Source organism: Aulonocara sp. 'chitande type north' Nkhata Bay, linkage group LG22 (assembly GCF_057382095.1).
Source record: "Aulonocara sp. 'chitande type north' Nkhata Bay isolate Kocher_YH1m ecotype deep benthic linkage group LG22, A_spYH_male_GT1.1, whole genome shotgun sequence".
NCBI classification, from domain to species: Eukaryota; Metazoa; Chordata; class Actinopteri; order Cichliformes; family Cichlidae; genus Aulonocara; species Aulonocara sp. 'chitande type north' Nkhata Bay.
In genome coordinates, this window is record NC_141364.1 from 16,037,620 (window position 1) to 16,057,763 (window position 20,144).

General features: G+C 39.8%; 2 protein-coding genes and 1 non-coding gene across 8 annotated transcripts in view; 1 reads left to right on the forward strand and 2 right to left on the reverse strand.

Moving 5' to 3' along the window:
- ptk2aa (protein tyrosine kinase 2aa) overlaps window positions 1–10,759 on the forward strand; it is a 64,406-nt gene extending 53,647 nt beyond the window's left edge. For all 6 annotated transcript variants that reach the window (XM_086281243.1, XM_086281245.1, XM_086281244.1 and 3 more), the window contains 9 exons: window positions 335–445; window positions 2,000–2,104; window positions 5,685–5,747; window positions 6,381–6,420; window positions 6,719–6,822; window positions 8,372–8,527; window positions 8,684–8,764; window positions 9,325–9,410; window positions 9,497–10,759. In XM_086281243.1, coding sequence (XP_086137369.1) covers window positions 335–445; window positions 2,000–2,104; window positions 5,685–5,747; window positions 6,381–6,420; window positions 6,719–6,822; window positions 8,372–8,527; window positions 8,684–8,764; window positions 9,325–9,410; window positions 9,497–9,623 — 873 coding nt within the window. In that variant the 3' untranslated portion in view covers window positions 9,624–10,759. The remainder of the gene's footprint in view (window positions 1–334; window positions 446–1,999; window positions 2,105–5,684; window positions 5,748–6,380; window positions 6,421–6,718; window positions 6,823–8,371; window positions 8,528–8,683; window positions 8,765–9,324; window positions 9,411–9,496) is intronic.
- Window positions 10,760–12,097: 1,338 nt separating this feature from the next.
- Window positions 12,098–12,170, reverse strand: trnav-cac (transfer RNA valine (anticodon CAC)). Its single transcript has one exon. It is a non-coding gene; the product is annotated as a tRNA-Val (tRNA).
- Window positions 12,171–13,260: 1,090 nt separating this feature from the next.
- On the reverse strand, window positions 13,261–15,327 carry rplp1 (ribosomal protein lateral stalk subunit P1). Its single transcript, XM_086280993.1, has 4 exons — window positions 15,112–15,327; window positions 14,234–14,308; window positions 13,597–13,711; window positions 13,261–13,390 (listed from the first exon to the last, which is right to left on the reverse strand). The coding sequence occupies exons 1-4, from the start codon at window positions 15,181–15,183 to the stop codon at window positions 13,308–13,310; spliced, it is 345 nt and encodes a 114-aa protein (XP_086137119.1). The 5' UTR covers window positions 15,184–15,327; the 3' UTR covers window positions 13,261–13,307.
- Between the last annotated feature and the right edge of the window lie 4,817 nt (window positions 15,328–20,144).

Below are 20,144 nucleotides of genomic sequence, written 5' to 3' on the forward strand. Positions count from 1 at the left end.
CTGGTTTAGAGCGTCTTTAAAAGCAGACTTTTTGTGAAAACGTAGACGTGGAAAGTTGAATGATAATCAAAGTTTTCTCTTCTGCTATTTTATTATCTGTGAATCCTTCGTCTTTTATGTCTTTGAGTCCCCATTTTCTCATTATTTCTTTCTATTGACGTCATTCTCTTTCCTACCAACACTGTTTTAGAGATAAAACTCTTAAATCTTCTAGTAACATAGAGCCAGATGTTGCAAAAGAGGAAGAACTTTACACTGCTTGTTTGTTCATAAATATTTTTGATTGTTTTCTTTGTCTGATTTTCTTTTCCACTTTCAATCTGTCCTCCTCCAGCAATCAGCCCATGGTGGTGTAGGTGGAGGAGTTGGAGGCAGCTATCCTCCTACTGATTCCTGGAATCCGCACAGACCTGAACATACTGCACCATGGAGCCCGAATATGGAGGTGTGCACCCACAAATGCATTTGACACAGAACTTTCACCAGTCAAACATGAATTTGTGTAACATCTCAGCCACTCACTGAACCCACTGTCGTAACTGTTTTGTTGAATTTTTGCCTCATATCAAACACAGAAAACACATAGTGGTTAAAGCAGTTATGACCTGCATATGTGTTCTGTTTGGTTGCCAGGCGAAGCTAAAATTAAATCTCAAGATTTGTATCTGTGTGTTTGTGTGTGTGTAATTTACTTTTCGTTTTAGGCAACCTGAGCTGGTTACAGCACAGTAGTGCGGGACATGCACTTGAATTTTTCTGCAGTTTCTTTTCCAAGCAGACCAAACAAAGTGCTTCGTGCTAAGGAATCGTGTAACGGCATTTAAGAAATGTTGAACTACTGTCTTTCAAGCATTTTTATCAAACTATGAACAGTCATGTATGGGGGAAATAAGAGGTTTTGACAGGACTCTTGATGTAAAATGTTAAAGTTCATGACAGTACAATTAGAAAAAAAGGATTATTTGGAAGGATTTCCAGGAAAAAGCCTATTCTCTTTAAAAAGAAGATAGCAGTATGACTTGCATCTGAACAGTCCATACTTATGGAACAATGTCCTTTAGACAGCCTAAAGTGGATGTTATGTTTCAAAGTTATGTTTGGGCCATAATTCATCGAACATTTCTTTTTTTTTTTTCTTCTTTTTTTTTTTTTTTTAGCAGTTACAGGATCTGGGCAACTTGCCGAACTCCTCTGTAAAACAAAGTATTCTGTGAGGCTACCTGTCCATCATTAAACCGGACAATAATCCCAAGCACAACAGCAAATCTTTGTAAGAAAGGACGAAAAACAAAAGTTCCAATGCCCAAGTCAATGTCCAGACTTTGAAATTTGAAATGATGTGGTGGGACCTTAAGAGAGCTGTGAATAAACAAATTCCCGTAAAGCCCAATGAACTGAGGAAAGTCGTACAGAAAATGCTTATTAAAAGTTATTGCAGCTAAAGCAGGTTCTACAAGCTACTGAATAATGGGGTGTGCTTAGTTTTTCCACAGGACTGACTAATTATAATCATTAACCCTTGTATGGTGTTCGGGTCTGTGAGACCCGTGTTCAGTTTTTTTCAAAAGAAAAATTAAACAAGTAATTATTTTTTCACGTGTAAATGTGTTGTGTCTTTCCACTCACTCCACTTGATTATAACTGATTTATTTATAACATTTTATATAAAAGAAAAACGAGAAGCACATTAATTCATAAATGTGATCTAACAAAGGTAAAGGGAAAAAATTAACCATGTTTGCTGTTCATATGTCTTGTAATTGGGATGAAGTAAACATCTGTTGAGTAATTTAACATAAAATTGTTTGATAGTGTTAATTTGGAAAGCCAAAACTCTAGCGGGTCCACCAGACCCATGAACACTGGCTGAGTAACAAAAATACGAACACCACACAAGGGTTAAATCACGATAAGCAAGATTTATTCCTTCACTGCTACGTCTTGATAACAAGGCGCACCTAAGGACCTTTTTTTCCTCTCTCTCTCTCTCTTTCTACAGGACATTGGGTGTGTAGGTCAGGCTCTGATGGAGGAAAGGCTGATGATGCAGCAGCAACAGATGGAGGATGACCAGCGGTGGTTGGAGCAGGAGGAGAGCTTCATGGTAATTAAATTATACAGACTCATAGTGGCTGCATTTAAATATTCCCTCCTATTTTAGCTTTCTACATTGCCACTAGTGTTTTTTTTTTTCTTTGTCACATCCATAGTGAAGATTATGAATCCAAAGCAAAATAAACTGGGGTAAGCAGGGCTTCAGTTGCCCCTTAAGTCAGCTAACCAAACCAGCATTATTTGTCTCTTTTCAGTATTAACATATGTGGCTTATTTATACTTTAAAAAGCAAACAAAAGACACAAATAAATTCAATTCCATTTTATTTATATAGCACCTAATCACAACAAGAGTTGCCTCAGGGCACTTTATATTGTAAGGTAAGACTACAATAATACAAAGAAAACAGAGAAATCCCCAACAAGCCGCTATTAGCAAGTGCTTTGATGACAGTGGGAAGGAAAAACCTGCAGCAGCATCAAGGACAAGGAGGGGCGGCCAGCTCCCATGACCAGTTGGGGGTGAGCGACTGAAGAGAGGACAAAAACATGCTGTGGAATAGAGCCAGAGATGAATAATAACTAATAATTAAATGCAGAGCGGTGTATAAACACAGAGTGAAAAAGGTAACTGAAGAAGAAACACTCAATGCATCATGGGAATCTCTAAACTAAGGAAGAAATCAAGGTCACCTGATTCAACCCTGACTATATGGTTTATCAAAAAGGAAAGTTTTAAGCCTTATCTTAAAAGTAGCAACAGTATCTGTCTCCCGAATCCAAACTGGAAGCTGGTTCCACAGAAGAGGGGCCTGACAGCTGAAGACTCTGCCTCCCATTCTACTTTTAAATCCTCTAGGAATCACAAGTAAGCCTGCAGTCAGAGAGTGGAGAGCTCTAATGGGCTGATACGGTACTATAAGGTCATTAAGATAAGATGGGACCTGAGTATTCACCTGATTATTCAAGACCTTGTGAAGAGCATGTGAGGAGCAGGATTTTAAATTGAATTCTGATTTAACAGGGAGCCAATGAAGAGATGCCAGCATAGGAGATATCTGCTCTCTTCCTTGTCACTGTCAGTACTCTTGCTGCAGATAAAATAAAGGCATATTTTACAACAGCAAATCATTTTGATTGCGAAATGGAACAAAAATCCAAATAAATACTTTATGAAGATGTAAATATAAAATTAGTGAGAGATTTTTTCCCACTTGGTAAACCCTCTTCGTGTCCACTGTTGTTGCCAGACGAGCTGCAGAATGTCTTTTTCAGATCTTTGAACTGGCTCAGTTGTGCATGCTTGATTTATCTCATCAGACACTGAGAAATCCCCAAAAAGGAGCCAAAATACTGCTTTTGCAAAACAAGTCTGTTTTTCTCCTCTGCTCAGGTCAGATTGTTTCTCTGCTTGTCTCGATGGCCTGTTTTTCAATTTTAAGACAAATGTTGGAGAGCTGAAAGGCAGTGAAAAAAATCAAGCATGAGTAATGAGCGCTGGGGAGTTGCTGGGTCGGCCTGTCATGTTTAACATGATTTCCTGTTCTACTGCTTCATAGACCAGGAAATCTGTCAGGGCAGATATGATGGGCTGAATGACTGATATCTTGTTTGTTAGCTGACACCAGGGGTGGGGTTTTTTTTGTTTTGTTTTTTGTTTTTTTTCTGGATACTTTATATACCTCGCTGCACAAACCTTGAGGACCTTGGACCCCTGGGGAAATTAACACCCAGATTAATGGCAAAGGGGGCGGACCTGAGGGGCACCTTTTAACCTTTCATTTTATGACTTGTTTCTCACTCATGTAATTAGTGGACAGGTTTGGATGTACCACCTGAATCACAGCCACCTCAAGCATTTTTTCAATAAAAGCTTTAACAGCCACGTTTTCGAAATCTCATAAAGAGGGACTGACTGGCACTCACTACCCAGAGCATGGATGTAAAAACCAAAATTGCTCCCTACAGATTCTCTGCTGAGCTGAAGCTAATCTGATAGTATCTTGGTTCCAGCAGCTGAAAATGTAACAATAGACATAGATTTAATCGCAAGGTAGTGTGCTTTAAAATCAATAGTGCTGTAGATTAAAACCCACTGTCCACAGGATTTGTGTCAGCTGCAGGGTCAGTCAGTGAGCAGGTAGTATTACAAAGCCTGTTTGAAGTCTAGTTAAATTAATATTCTGACGTGTATGCCGCTGTGACCCTGCCAGGAATGCGATAAAAAACGTTCACATGATATTCTCAGCAGATTAATAGTAGTGAAACTGTTATAAATTTCACATTAAAACCAAATGTGTGTTTGAGCTCTTTAGAAGTGCCTCGTGCTATCTGTTTTTCTTTCTTGGGAGCTGACCTTCATAATATTTGCTGGTGCAGATTGAAATCCATTTTTAAACCTAGTCTTTTGCAGGTGTAGTTTAAATGCTTGCCTCTAATTAGCAACACATTCCTGCACAGAGTGCATGTGATCAGTGATGTGTTGACTTCTGGTCTAAAGTCTGAGTGAACCTTAATCTCCAGTGGCAGCTGTTGTGGCCGTTACTCCTGCCTAAAATCATTCTTGAACCATGTTCAGCTGGAGAAGTCAAGTGAAAGCTGCTGTCGTACGTTTGAAAGAAGCAAGTGGAATTTTTGCTGTGAGGGGAAACGAGCGCTGGATTCGGGATATGCAGGCTAACTTAATGTAGAATATGTGCTGGAAAATTACAGAAGTAATAAAAGAGCTTAAGGCAAAACAGGCAAGTAAATTTGATGTGTGAGTTCAGGCTCATCAGGAGAGTGGAAGAAGGGAAAGAGAAAAGCAAAGAGAGGAGGACAGAGGGAGGGAGAAAGGAAGTGGGATTGGCAAGAGCGAGGGAGAGGGAGGAATGAACGAGGAGTCGCCCGTCAGAAAGAAGGAGCGAGAGAAACAGGAGGAGATCCAGAGAGATGGAAAGAGTGGGAGGGAGAAAAAGAGAGGACAGTGAGGCAGTTGGATCTTTTTCTCTTTAGGATTTAGTCTCTGTGCCCAGCGGAGCTTTTCTTCCTCTGGAAAAACTTTTTCTCCTGCCTTTTCCTTCTCATCCAGTCGCCTCTGACTCAGGTTTTCTCTCTGTCTTTTGCAAACTTCTGCATTTCTTTGTGCTGTCTACCGTCAGTTTCTCTATGACTTGAGCTGCTCCATCTTTTATCGCCCCTTCTATTAAACTTTCGATCCTTACACCCGCCCTTCTTTCGATGGCCTCCACTCTCTGCATTCCTCCGCCTGACTTCATCAACCTATATTCTCCCAGGATGCATCTCTTCAAGGCGTGCTTCACCAAAACGGTACTGGAACAGAAAGCGAGGGGATGCTGGAACTATTCAGTCGTGTAGTGATCTCTTTGTGAGCAGGGCTGGTTTTTTTTGATTGTCGCTGCTAATATTTTAATTTTGCAAAATCAGTTTTGCTTTTAAATTGTGATGCTTGGTTAGGAAATGAAATGATTTTGCAGCAGTTTTTATGAATTACAAATAAAATGTTACATATTTTATTCTTTTGCTGCAATGCCTGGTACAATGTGCATATATTTCTGTATAAAATATATATATTTATGGCTTTTATATTTAATCCTTTCTAATCCATTGTATGTCTGTGTCTCCCTGCAGAAGGCGGAGTCCAGAAACAGCAGAGGGAGCGTCGACAGGGAGGACGGCACACTACAAGCACCGGTCAGTCTATGTGTGTGTGTGTATGTGTGTGTGTGTGTGCTTTGACATTTTAAAATTGGATTCACTTGTGGTTTCGTTGAGCTGTGGAGCATGGTTGGACAAATGCTTGTGGTGCTAAGAAAAACGTAATAGAGAGGTAGCAGAGAGATGATTATAAAAAAAGGGGGAAAAGCAGAGAAAAGCTCAAAGAAAGAGAACCAGAGTGAGGCAGAGGGGAACGCGTTCAGACAAACGGAGAGGAAATGCAGACGGCGGGAGAAGAGAAAGTATTTCAGTCTGTAAGCCATGAAGGGCACTGCCTACATACCGACCACTTGACCACAGAGGACACATGGGAACTTTAAAGGCAGAAGAACTGGACGTTAACTGTACCCAAGGGTTATAATGGCCTGTAGCTTAGGCAAAAATGAGGACATTGCTGGTGATTCTTCTCGGTATGCGATGGCAGCTTCCAACTTTCTGTCTTATATTTAGCTTGTTTATGTTTGTGAATGTTACATTTATTGTTTCTGTGAGATTTATTCCCCTAAATAAAAGGTTGGTCAATGTGGATGAGAATTTATTGATACTAGACTTATAAAAGTCTGAGATTACTGGACAAATTTAAGTGTGTCTGTTTGTCTGTCTGCACAGGGTGGAAGTCAACATATCTACCAGCCTGTTGGGAAACCAGGTGAGAGAGCAAACACACTGACATGTTTAGTAGAAACAGACGGTGACAAGTATTGAAAATAATAAGTATTTTCATCCCAACATTTGTGGTGGAAGAAAAATATTAGAACTGGTACATTATTAGTTGGCATTGTTGACGCATGAACATGTCGGTCGCTATAGCATATCAGTGGTAAACTACTTTGTATTCTGTTTCTTAAATGTAACTCATATTATAGTCTAGTTATCTGTATAAAAATGTACATGCTATGTTGCTTCATGGCAAAGATGCTAACCCACAATTTTGTTTTTTCCCCCAGAACCTGTGGCACCTCCCAAAAAGCCACCCCGCCCAGGAGCTCCAGCTAACTTAACCAACCTGCCCAGTCTCTGCCCCGTAGAAAGCTACAATGACGGGGTCAAGGTGCATATGAACACACAAATTCCAGCAAGAACGTGAGGTTTAAAGATGATTAAGATTAGGAACGGGCTTTCATTTCTCTGTTTCATAGAAGTCTGTGTTTTACTGTGGTAATTTGCACGCTCTTGCCTACACATAGCTTTTGATTTGGTTCTTTGGTATTGTGCTGATGGGTTGCATGCCGGTCCATGTCATGCCTTGCCTGTGGTTGGCTTTGGCCTAATGTGCTGTCCCTCTTCTCTCCCCCCCTTTTTACTCCTTCTCTCCCCCCTGTTACTAACTTCCATCCACTACTCCTTTAACCTGCTTCCATTCTGTTCTTATTCCTTATTTTCTGACCCGCGGCACCGCATCCACACACCCACCAATCCATCTCTCCGACACATTCCCTTGTTTTCACAACCTGCGTACTCCGTTCCCCTTCAACCACTCCCCTTTCAAACCGCATCCACCCGACCACCACCACTCCTTCCCCTGCCCTCTTCCTCCCCCAAGCCGTGGAGGGTAAGCTAATCTTTGTGTGTCTGTCCTCATTATAGAGTTAGCCAGCTGCTAGTTACAGTAACTTTCATGTTCTCAGAATCATTCAGTCATTTTCTTCACCAGAGAAAAAAACGGGGAAAAAATAGAAAACAGTTGTTATTAATGGAACCGTGGTTATGAACTGCTGGTTAGAGATAGATTGCATATATAAAACCTTTTTTTAAAAATGTGCAAGCAATACTTCTGGTGAAGAAAAAATTGATGTAGATATTATAGCACATGTCAGTAGATTTGTAGCAAAAGTCTAACACTGTGTCTAATGATCGAAGTTAAAATGATGAACTTCTCAAAGGTTTGATGCATCAAAAACATCTACCTCCAAATCTGAGTTATTGTCCACCATCATTTGGAAAAACTTTTATTATTTTTATTGTTTTGGTTTTGCCTTATTTTATTAATGAAAACTGTGGCTATCAAATTGCTTAAGCCTTGCTTTAACGTCTCCATAGTAATTGCTTCTTCACCACGACATTTAAAAATGTCTCGTAGCTTAAACACAGTTACGTTGGTACCTTCAATCTGTAAAACAAGGTACAGAGTTTTAATTGGAAAACACCATAAAATGTTTTCAAATGGTTCGAATTAAAAGGGCTTTTTTGTATAAATGCCCGCCTTACACGCAGCAGATGTGCAGTGTCTGCTTAGTGTTAACATCTGTATTAAAGTCACTTAACAAAGAGTTGAGCTTTGAGTTTGTCACTTAACAACCATTCTGTACTAACATGCCTGCTGCTCACTGTAGAAAAGTCAGTTTCTCATCATTAGCTAGAAATGCTTGTGGCTAGAAACAGATTGTCTCCAGTTTATCTTTGCATATACTGCCACCTACAGCTAAATGTGTGAAACTACCATCACTTGCCTGACCATGGCAGAAGAAAGAGCTGTGGGCAGTTTGAGTGATGTTAGTCGTTGTTTAAATATGTATATTTAAAAGAAATAAACTAAGAAAAAATAGCAATGAATTGGAAACTTAAATCTTTATAAGTAAGTCTCCGGTCTGCTGGCACAGTTGCAGCCTCAAGAGATCAGCCCACCTCCCACCGCCAACTTGGATCGTTCCAACGACAAAGTGTATGAGAATGTGACGGGACTGGTTAAAGCTGTGATCGAGATGTCGAACAGGATCCAGCCCGCTGCCCCGGAGGAGTACGTCCCCATGGTCAAGGTAGGGTGAACGTCACGGTTAAGATCTTCAGACAACCTTCACTGTTATTTACACTTTGTGTTACACTGGCAGAGTGTGAAAATTGAGAAAATATTAGGGTGTGGAAGAGCCAGTTTAATACTACAAACTTATGATTGTATGTGTTTATTGTCATAGGAAGTGGGTTTGGCTCTGAGGACTCTGCTGGCCACAGTGGATGAGACGATTCCTGTGCTGCCAGCCAGCACACACAGAGAGGTACAAAGAAACTCCTGTCATAAGAGAAAACCACTAAAAGGGTTCAGTGATAGGTTGAAAACTAGATAAACTGTCTTTCGTTTGTTTTTGGAGTTATTTTTGATCTTTTTCATGAGAGTTTCTTAATTTCTTGTCACAGCAACTACTCATTGGCGAAACATTGTTTATCCAGTCTTGTACACTGAATCTTCCTTCTTAAAAAACCAACAAAAGGAATGTCTGTTCTTTGTCTGCTACGACAGCTTGAGTAAGGGTTTCCTTATGTAGTACTACTACAAGGCATATTTGCTAACGACACCGTAGTGTAAAAGGTAACGTTGTCGCTAAGGTGTCCATAGAGACAGAGTGCTTAAAAAATAACCCGTAAAAATGTGTCTCCTGTCCCGCTGAAGCCGATGCAACTGAGGTCCACATAGATGTGAGAAATGTACCCTAACAGGCACCTGTGTTGTTATTTTAAAGCCACTTTTGGTATTGAAGTAAATACATTTCTTTGATCTTCTTCCTTTGGAAGTTATCATTTATCATCTGATCCTGATATTTTCTTTGTCTTTTCATAGATTGAAATGGCCCAGAAGCTGCTGAATTCAGATCTGGCCGAGTTGATAGCGAAGATGAAGCTGGCGCAGCAGTATGTCATGACAAGGTGAGGATTAACACGTTAACGGCGCGTTTTCTTGATTTATTTTTACGTCGGGGCTCATGTAGTAAAAGCTGTGTCTGTTTCGACAGTTTACAAAAGGACTACAAGAAACAGATGCTAATGGCAGCTCACGCCCTCGCAGTTGACGCCAAGAACCTGCTGGACGTCATCGACCAATCACGGCTCAAGATGATCAACCAGACCCGCCCACATTAGCCACATCTAACCAACTTGGCGGTTTTTGATGAAGTGAATCCAAATGCAGGACAGGAAAAGAGGGCCCGGGAGTTTGGTAGTTCTTGGGAATTTAATAAGAGACTGAGAAGGATTGGCAGGTGGACAGAGTCTGACGTGGAAAACCGATGAACAGCAGACACGACAAACTGAAACAATCAGCCCCTCCCCCCCTCGTTCTCTCTGGAAAAAAGTCATGTTTTGGCCAATGTTGTGTTGTTTTGTACTTCAGTTGTATTATTGCCTTTTTGTATCCAGAGAAACCCTCTTCTGTCTCATCACATATCCTCAAAAAGAAACCCTTTTTTTCCAGAATGACTCATTACTCATTTAAATCTTTGAAGATTCAAATAAAATGTCTGGGAAGCTCACTTGAAGGACTGGACAGGTATTTTTGGTGAATGGACCCACCAATCTTTGCCACGAGAACACATGACTGACACTCCACAAACGCAGGAGGAAGCAACTGGAACTGAAGAGCCTGCATGAGGATGATGATGAAGATGATTTCATAAAGTTCTTTAAACATGCTTTTATATTATTATTATTATTGTGGTTGTTGTTGCTATGTTCATCCCTGCAGTATGCCTCTGTTTTCTTAAACTTTGTATGAACAAAAGTGATCGATTTACACCACGGTTGCTCATAATTTCATCTCTTTTCTCTTCTTTTCACCCCACTCTAGACTTCTTTATCTCAGGCATCAAGATACAGCATAAACATTTGAGTATTAAAAAAATGCAACAGCTATAGGTCTTTTTAAATATAAAAACTGCTACATGCAACTTTTAAAGTTAACTTGCATAAGTAAATATACAAAGAAGCTCTATTTTTAACACATTTCTGAGGCATGAATTGTTAGTAAATAATAAATATTGGAGAGGGGAGAACAGGAGGGAGGAGTGGAAGGGACAAATGGAGGGAGGGTAGTTTTTAAGTTACAGTGGAGGTGCTAATAATACTATACAGCTGCTTGCCCTGTGCCAAATGAACATTTCACTCAAAACATTGCTTAACTGTGGAATACAAGAACAAGTTTAGCAACAGCTTAACTGTTGTTTCTCTGCTTATCCTCTAAAATTGTGATTGGTTTGTATATTAAAGCTCTCTGTACCATGCCATCAGTCGGGTTGTTTCCTCTTTGTCAAACTTTCAGGTGATTAGTAGAATATTTACAGTCTTTGTTGCACTCTAGTTGTATCTGTAACGCACTAAGAGTTGTTTTAAATTAAGGGTGTCGACCTCATTCGCAAGGGTTTGGTCATGATTTTAAAATATGAAATTGTTATCCTGTTTTCCTCCCCCACCTTTCTACCTCCCTCCACTGCAGTTATTTATACCTTTTTAATCCTTCTCTACTTCTGGTCTATCTATTCTTCCCCTCACCTTTGTGTTCCTTCTCTCCTCCCTCTCATCCTCTCGCTGTTCCCTCTCCCCTGAGGTGAGCAATATTCTCAGGAAGGAGACAGTTGTACAGTTGCTAAACCGAGCAAATAAAACACTGTTATTATTGAAGCAATTCAGGTTGTTGTCTTGTTGTTTCGTCTGTTATTTGTTTCACTGTCTGTAAGATAGCAATACATATTTTATGCATGCTTAATTACATACTGTAGATCTATATGGGAAACTCATGTTGGGCTTTTTGGCTTGTAAAGCATCGAAAGAGTCAATAATTCAAGTAGAGCTCCTGAATTAAGGCTATTTAGGATTTTTTTTTTTTTTTTTTTTTTTTTTTTTACCTTCCATAAGGCAAAATTTCAGTCCACTTTTTTTTTTTTTACCTTCCATAAGGCAAAATTTCAGTCCACTTCAGTCATAACAGCAGTACATCATGGGAAACCCTGAGTTGTTTAAGGGTATTGCAACATAACTGAGGTATAGTTCAGGGTCCCCTAATCCAACCATAAGTATTATTTTTATCAAAAAGGAAAAGTTGAATTTTAAGTTATCTCATAATTTCAACTTACTAACTCATACTCAGATTTGAGAATATAACTTGAAATTTTGAGTTATTAAGTCTTACTTTAGTAATAAAATAAGACTTTAGTAAGTAAAATAAGTAAATGAGCTCAGCATGGATCATAAATGAACATAACTGTAAGTGAGCTTAACCTTTGGCAGGTTAATAGTTAACCCACCAGCAACAATGGGTTCCGTTTTAACCCCCTTACATTGACAAAATTAAACATATTGTGTGTAGGGGAAGTCTAAGGAGTAAAATGCATGAGGTTATTTGGGGGATTAAATGAGTTAATGTGAAGACAATGCTAAAGTTCATGCTGATGGCATGGTTTTGATGATCTTAGAAAAGTTGTCAGTGCTCTTGGATCATAAGTCTTATTGCAAAACCTGCCAGACAGTACATGATTAAAAAAAACTGGTCTCTGTGTTTTGTGACGTTCAGTTGTTCTTAGTTTGGTTGTCGCTGTGAGTGGAAACCAAAAATGTATAAAACTTGTTTCCGCCCGGTTTCGAACCGGGGACCTTTCGCGTGTGAGGCGAACGTGATAACCACTACACTACGGAAACTGCTGTTAGTAATGCGTGCGCCACCTTGTATACAAATATTGCAATATATGCAATCAGGAATACGATGTTTTATTTCGATATACAAGTTTAGTTCGATACATTTGTGGATTTCCCCACCACCTGGTTAACTCCCGGTTGTGTGACTCTGTTAGCAGGACAGGGACAGAGAATAATTTTGACTACTGATGTTACGTCTGACGCTGAAACCCCGAGTGTCAAGTAAAGCTTATAAAGCCTTTGTCCAGGCCAGCAGAGCCGTGGACTGCCTGGTTATGTGACTCGAGCAGTTCATAAAACTGTGAAATTATGTTTTTTTGTTGTTGCGTGCGTTGGATCTGAGGTGATTTTGAGGTATCACCAGCTTGCAAGATTGTAAGCAGATTATGGAGCCACCAAAAAGGCGAAAAATATTAGCATTTAGAGATGACACATTCACTGGGCTTCATGCCATCACTACTTTTGACTTGAAGTAAAATCTTTTGAATTAAATGTATATGCCGAACTGAAAGCCAATGATCTGAAAGCTTAGAGGTCATTATTTAGTCAGGGTACTGACATCATCTTCTAAATTGTATTAAAAGTCATCTCCACAGTCTAACTTAAGATGACCATTGATTAGTAATAAATCCACATTTACCTAACTTATCAAACTGTATTTTCAAGACAAGCTGTTGCCGATCTCCTAAAAGTTTACTCCAGATCATGAAGTCTTCTACCAGTTTTGCACTATGCAGAAACATATTTTATCAATTGGCTGGTCAAACTAATGAGAATTGAAAGTAACTGAGAATGAAAAGTAAAATCTTGAGTATAATTTGGATGATCACTGTACTCAGCTTTTACAAAACTCTGACCATGAGTTCAGTAGTTGCGGTTTTGTGAATTATCAGCACACAGCTTGCCATGGCATTAGGTTCAGTGCCTAAATTGAATGTGCTGAAATATAATTTCTCTCATGTCCAGGGAAGTCACTACAAATCTACAGCCTTAAATGTCACTTTAGGTTAATGTGCTGACAAATGCTGCAGATTTAAATTGTATGTGCAGAATTTCTGTACATAAAAAACAAACAAAAACAAGAGACAAGGAGTGATTTTTTATACTTTTATTGTGTTTTTGTATAAAAAAACATTTGTTTTAGTCAAAGAGACCAAAGCCCATGTCGTCGTCTGACTCCTCGGACTCTTCCTTCTTCTCCTCCTTCTTCTCCTCCTCCTTGGCTGTAGAGGGAAAACAAGATTTAGTTAAGTCAAAGATGACTACACAAACTAAATTCAGAAGAAAAGAAAAAAGTCAATTTGATTTCTGAGGTACATGAAATCTGAACTTGAAGGAGAAACTCAAAAGTGGTACAAGCCCAAGACTGCATTCACATTATTGTTATGTAACTGCAAATGTAGCGCTGGGAAATGCTTTGTTTAGTTACCTGGGGCGTCACCAGCAGTGGCAGTACCACCTGCAGCAGCAGCGACTCCAGCTGGGGCTCCGCCGCCAGCTCCAACATTGCAGATCAGACTGCCGATGTCGATGCTGGACAGAGCCTGCCAAAGAAAATTCACAGGTTACGTCACTTTATTCACATGTCCAGCGCTTGTTATAGAGATCAGTGTATTTAAAAGGCAGGGCATCAAGCATAACTCCTACCTACCATGCCTAAAGACTCTTTACAGAAAGTGTAGTATGTTTTCATTTTTTTAAAAATTTTAATATGTTCATAATTTGTATCCTACTCATTCATTGAACTTTCTTTAAGTGGCAGCACTGTTGCATCAAGACATTTATTCCATATTCATGTGTTTACTCATACTGGCAACAACAGGAACAATATTAATCCTTTCAGCCTGACATAACTTTAAAAAAAAAAGAAATTTAAATGTAAATACAGACCATTAAAACACACAGAAAGCAATGAACAGGTCTGTTTCACTACGGCACATGCAATCAGTAAGTCTCCTTTACAGCCACTTAAATTTGTATTGGTTATAAGAGTTATTGGGATACATAAAAACTGGCAGATCTTCAGATCTATTCAGTGATATGATTTCAGAAGTGTGTTCTCTCACCTTGGAGAACAGACTTGGCCAGAAAGGCTCCACAGTGACTCCAGCAGCCTTGATCAGGGCATTCAGCTTGTCCTCCTGTGGACAGACAAATAAATAACATAACAACCATCATTATTAAACTCTACTTCACATGTTGAACCACTTTTGGGAACCCCTTTTGCTAAAATATGAGCGATGACATATAAACTGGTGTTCTATAATGTGTTGAAGCTAACACTTTCAGTGATTACAAATATAATTTAAGAAAACATAACTGAAACATGTCCTCATTCCACTTTCACAGGTAAACGTAATGTGCGTGAAATCACACACTGGTGGTGGCAAGCCACATTGTAGACACAGCCTTCAGAAGCCAGACAACCACCAGTAGGCACACATGGGGTTAGTATCTTGCCCAAGGATATTTGGCATGTAGCCTGGGATCGAACCACAGACCTTCCGGGGAGTAGGTGACCCGCTCATGCAACAAGCTCTAACAATAACAACTTTGAACAGTGATGCCAACACTATAAAAATAAATGTTGTACTCTTGATGAGTCTGACCACTCAGCCTGTGAGTGAACACCACATCCAGACCTGTCAGCCGAGATGTTTAAGGCTAAACTGACGGTTAAACATCAGCATTCAGAGTAAGAACACAAGACTGAGCTGTCCAGCTAGAAAAACGCGGCCTATGAATAGCAACTAGCATGACGCCATTTTAGCCAGTTCGCGGACATAACTGGCGTTTGTCCGATATATTAATATACTGGTTTATCTGTAAACTTTAATGTCTCATTTTTTGTATTTCGGGATATTTATCCCCAGAAAAAAAATGTTCAAGAACGACCAATTCAGACATATTGGCTGAAATATCCCGGGTAACCTAGGACACTTACAGTGACGGTAACTTCATCGTCGTGGAGGATCAGAGCGGAGTAAATGCAGGCGAGCTCGGATACGGAGGCCATCGTAGATGTTAGATTTAATGTTCGTAGGGTCAGATGCCTGAAATTGACGGTGCTAGTCGCCGGATTGCGGGCCTTAGCTTCTGGTGAAGAACCGAGCACCTCACGCACGTTGAATTCCTACAGCAGAAAAGGGAGGGCCGAAGGGGGGAGCTCAGTAGATGTACTGTGCGTCAGGGAGCGTGGTTCTGACGTCACGACGCACAAAACGACGTACGATAGCTTTATGTTCAGAAGACTTTATTTTATTTTTAGAATAGTAATACGTCGCTGGTAAATATTATACATAAAATAGTTCAAAAATATCTTGTATCTAGTCCCGGTATTATATTCCTACCAGTCTACATATAATGAAACATCAGTGTGTGAGTTACTTAGTTTTTTGAATATTTGTCACACGTACATATTTCAGATCATGGGTGGCATGTGCCACCCTAAAATGATCTCCTGTCACCTCTCTACCTCTAGCGCCACCCTATGGTTGTGCCAGAGCACATTTTGAATCAACACCGAATGAAGGTGACAGAGGGGGGGAGGCATGGGGTGACATGTGCCAATGGTTCAGCCTCTGGGGTCGCCGCACCTCCAAATCATGTCTGACTTAAGATGACATAGATACAAGCTGCAGCTGAGTCTCTGCTTTACCTTGTGTTGAAAGTTCAGACTTCAAACTATACACCAGTTTTTTTTATTTGATTGATAGGCCACTAAAACCAGAGTTGTTTTTTTAACATGCTCTTTCCTGAATACTACCATCATGTTTAGTGTGGAAAAAACAGTAGAAAAGGGCATTTTTTAAAGGACAGCATCCAAAAAAGGAAAGAAATGTACCACATTTACTAATAAAATTATTATATGGCATCAAGTGGAAGAGAGGAACGTTTTTGGGAGTGATGGCAGAGAGAGAAAGACACAGAGAGAGCGATATCAATAGTGAATTTGTGACGTTCAGTGTGTTTGGAGTGTAGTTAGTGTGGAGTGTAGTCGTTGTTTTGTTTTGTGTGTCAGTGAGGGTACTAGTGAATATCACAGTAGCTGCCAAAAAGCCACCAAAGGCAGACTGCAGTGTAAACACTCTATCCAGGTGAAAAACAGGATGAGTGATACATCTCCAGCTGTCAGGCCTGCAGGGTCTATCCCTGTAGTGTCTTGTGTTGTGGCTGGAAAAAACTATCTTTTACACTGGCACAAATAATTTGTGGGGCATCTTATTGCGACACCTGATTATTCTCTCATTTTAGTTTCAATAGAATTTTTACCCTTGCCCTGTGGCAAATTACACCCTGGACCCCAATAAAACATGAAAAATTAAGAGTCTGCAGTCTGTTCATACCTACAGGCCAGTGGACACTCTTTCAAGGATGAGGATGTACACATCCTGGACAGGGGGGAATGCTGGTTTGAGCGCGGAGTCAAGGAGGCCATTTACGTGAAAAGGGAAAGACCATCTCTAAATCGAGGAGGGGGCCTAAGAGTACATCTTTCGCCATCTTACAATGCTGTGATTGCAGCCATTCACCAACTTTCTGTGAATGGTACTCATGGCCATTGATCAGTGGTCTTTGATCAGTGGGTTTTGGTCAGTGGTTGTTGATCAATGGTCATGAGAATTTGCATAATTAAGATTAAGGAACTGACCTCCCAGCCCATTGTTCCTTCAGTGCATCAAAACCATCTTGGTGAACCCGTTTGGATAAAAGTGCATCAGCTCATACCCAACAGTCTAAATCCAGTCATGTTGTGAAGAGTGCGTTGAAAAACATGAACATGGTGGATACTTGGAGACTACTTTACCCCACAGGCAGGGCTTACTCCTTTTTCTCTTCCGTTCATGGGTCGTACTCCCGTATTGATTATATCTTTCTGGACTCTAAACTTATTCCAATTATGAGGGATGTTACCTACCATCCTATTTTAATTTCTGACCATAGCCCTTGTCCATTGATCTGGATTTTGCAGATTTAGCTAACTTACAGAGAAGAAACTGGCGCTTTGATCCAACTCTGCTTAAAGATGAGACGTTTCATAAGAAATTAGAGAAGCACATTTTGGATTTTATTAATGATAATGATAAAGGTGATGTTGACGATGCAATTCTCTGGGAGAGTATGAAGGCGGTAATTCGAGGCCACATTATTTCGTTCTCTGCAGCTAAACGTAAATCCCAGGAAATGGCTTTGAAGGATCTTGAGTCAAATATACAACAGCTAGAACAAACTTATCAGTCCTCTCCCAAAATAGAATTACTGGGCAAAATTACTAAATTGAAGTGTGAGTATAATTCTCTGCTCAGCAAACAAGTTTGCCTTCAAATCACTAAGTGTAAGCAAACATTTTTTGAATTGGGTGATAAGCCTCATAGGTTACTTGCAAGATTACTTAGAAAAACACAAGCATCACAAACAATACTATCAATCAATAACAAACATGGGCAGACCACTAGAAACCCCCAGGAAATAAAAAAGTGTTTTGAAGATTTTTATCGTGATCTTTATAGCTCTAAGAGTTCTGCGAGTCAGTCATTAATTGAGGACTTTCTGGAAAAGTGTAATCTCCCAAAATTAGATGATGTGGCAGTTGCAGATTTGGAGGCGGACTTCACATTAGATGAGATTAAGACAGCTATTCAACAGATGTCAAATAATAAGGCCCCTGGGCCAGATGGTTTTGGAGCAGAGTTTTATAAAGCTTACTCCTCATTGCTAGCCCCTCTGATTTTGCGTATGTTTAACTATTCAAAATTGTCTGGCTCTTTGCCAAGTTCATTATATCATGGTGTAATTTCATTGATTCTTAAAAAAGGTCGTGATCCTATGTCTGTCTCGTCCTATCGGCCTATATCTCTCATTTCTGTTGAGACCAAGATATTAACAAAAGTTTTATCAAACCGCCTTAAAGATCATATTGCTAAACTTATACATCCAGATCAAACAGGGTTTATCCCTAACCGCTACATTTATTTTAATTTGCGTAGATTATTTAATCTCATATATAGTCCTACTAGGTGTTCAGATGATTCTGTGGTAATAGCTTTGGATGCTGAAAAAGCTTTTGATCAGGTCGAGTGGCCGTATATGTTTACTGTATTATCCAAATTTGGATTTGGTGATTCTTTTATCAATTGGATTAGAATTTTGTACAAAGGACCTATGGCCTCGGTAAGGACTAATAATGATGTATCAGACCCTTTTCGATTGCACAGGGGCACGCGACAGGGAGATCCCATTTCTCCTTTTATTTTTGCCCTGGCCCTAGAACCTTTAGCAGCTCGTATACGGCTAAGTTCTGATATACTACCGATTATACATCAGGGTATTCCTCATAAATTCTCCGCTTATGCTGATGACGTAGTCTTATTCGTATCAAAACCTAAGACCTCGATCAGTCCACTATTGCAGCTTATTAACGAATTTGGTTCTCTCTCAGGGTATAAGATAAATTGGACGAAAAGTGAACTTATGCCTCTGTCGGATGGGGTGGACATGGCTTATCTGCATAATACTCCATTTAGAATAGCGCTAGATAAGTTTGAATGTCTCGGTATCACAGTCATATATAAGGTGTCACAACTTTTAAAGAAAAATTGGGATAGAAAAGTTAATCAATTGGAGAAGAATATTGAGTTTTGGATCACATTGCCAATTTCCATGGTGGGGCGGATTAAAGCCATCAAAATGGTAGTTTTGCCCAGATTTTTGTACATCTTTCAGTCAATCCCAGTGTGCATTCCCCAGTCATATTTTAAAAAGCTGGAATCTGTTGTATCCTCCTTTGTTTGGTCGGGTAAGGTTCCTAGAATTTCCAAAAAACATCTTGTTAAACATAAGACTTGTGGTGGCCTTGGACTCCCAAATTTTAGATTATATTATATGGCTGCACACTTAAATATTTTTTTCATTTTGGCGAAGGTGTACTCCAGGTGCTGATTTGGAAGGACAACCTTCATGGTTGATGATGGAACACCTGTCTTGTAGACAAACTTGTCTTCCAGCCCTGCTTAATAGCCCGATAAAAGTGAAGAATACACTATATGGCAGAAATCCTGTGATTCAAAATTCAATTAAGGTCAGGAACCAACTATTGGGCACAGTAAAGGCTCCTAAAATGTATTTGGATGCTCCAATATGTAACAATCATGCCTTCAGGCCTGGGCTGGAGGACATCACGTTTGTGACATGGCAGGGAAGAGGGATTTGTTCTCTCAAAGATATTTACATTGATGGACATTTTCCATCTTTTCAGCAATTGAGGGTGAAATTTAATCTTCCAAATTCACATTTTTTCAGATTTTTACAGTTAAGACATTTCATCAAAGCATCTATTCCACAATACAATTTGATTCCTCGAAACTCAGTGCTTGACAGCTTCATGTCAGTTGAGCCCTATACTAGAGGTGCTGTGTCTCGCTTTTACGGGGCCTTACTAGATATATACAGTCCTTCATCTGATACTTTTAGGGAGCAGTGGCAGGAAGAACTGGGGGTGGATGTTACTGATGATCTCTGGCAAGAGTGCATTAAGAATATATATTGTAGTTCTATAAATGCTAGACATTGTCTGATCCAATTTAAGGTTGTGTGTAGGTTGCATTTTTCTCCCACTAAAGTGGAAAAAATATATAAGAACGTTTCAGCCCTCTGTGTTAAGTGTTCAAGTGGTCGAGGAACTTTATCTCACCTTTTCTTTCAATGCCAAAAACTACAGCTCTTTTGGAATCATTTGTTTGATTTTCTGACCAAGGCCATTGGCAGGGAGGTCCCGTGTACCCCCTTTGCAGCATTGTTTGGGGTGTCTGAACCGGGATGGGCAAGGGACAAGACAGAGACACAGGTTGTGTCAATGACCACACTTGTGGCTAGAAAGCTGATACTTCTCTGCTGGAAGTCTGATAAACCTCCTACCTTTGAAATGTGGTTGAGAGAATTTGGAAATGTACTCCATCTGGAGAAAATCAGGTTTACCTT

Excerpts from the sequence above, each read along its gene's own strand:
- rplp1 (XM_086280993.1), bottom strand. The coding sequence starts at position 15,183 with ATGGCCTCCGTATCCGAGCTCGCCTGCATTTACTCCGCTCTGATCCTC. Across the intron at positions 13,712-14,233 it reads GGCCAAGTCTGTTCTCCAAG|GCTCTGTCCAGCATCGACAT; the intron begins GTGAGAGAACAC and ends TTTCTTTGGCAG. Across the intron at positions 13,391-13,596 it reads CACTGCTGGTGACGCCCCAG|CCAAGGAGGAGGAGAAGAAG; the intron begins GTAACTAAACAA and ends TTCCCTCTACAG.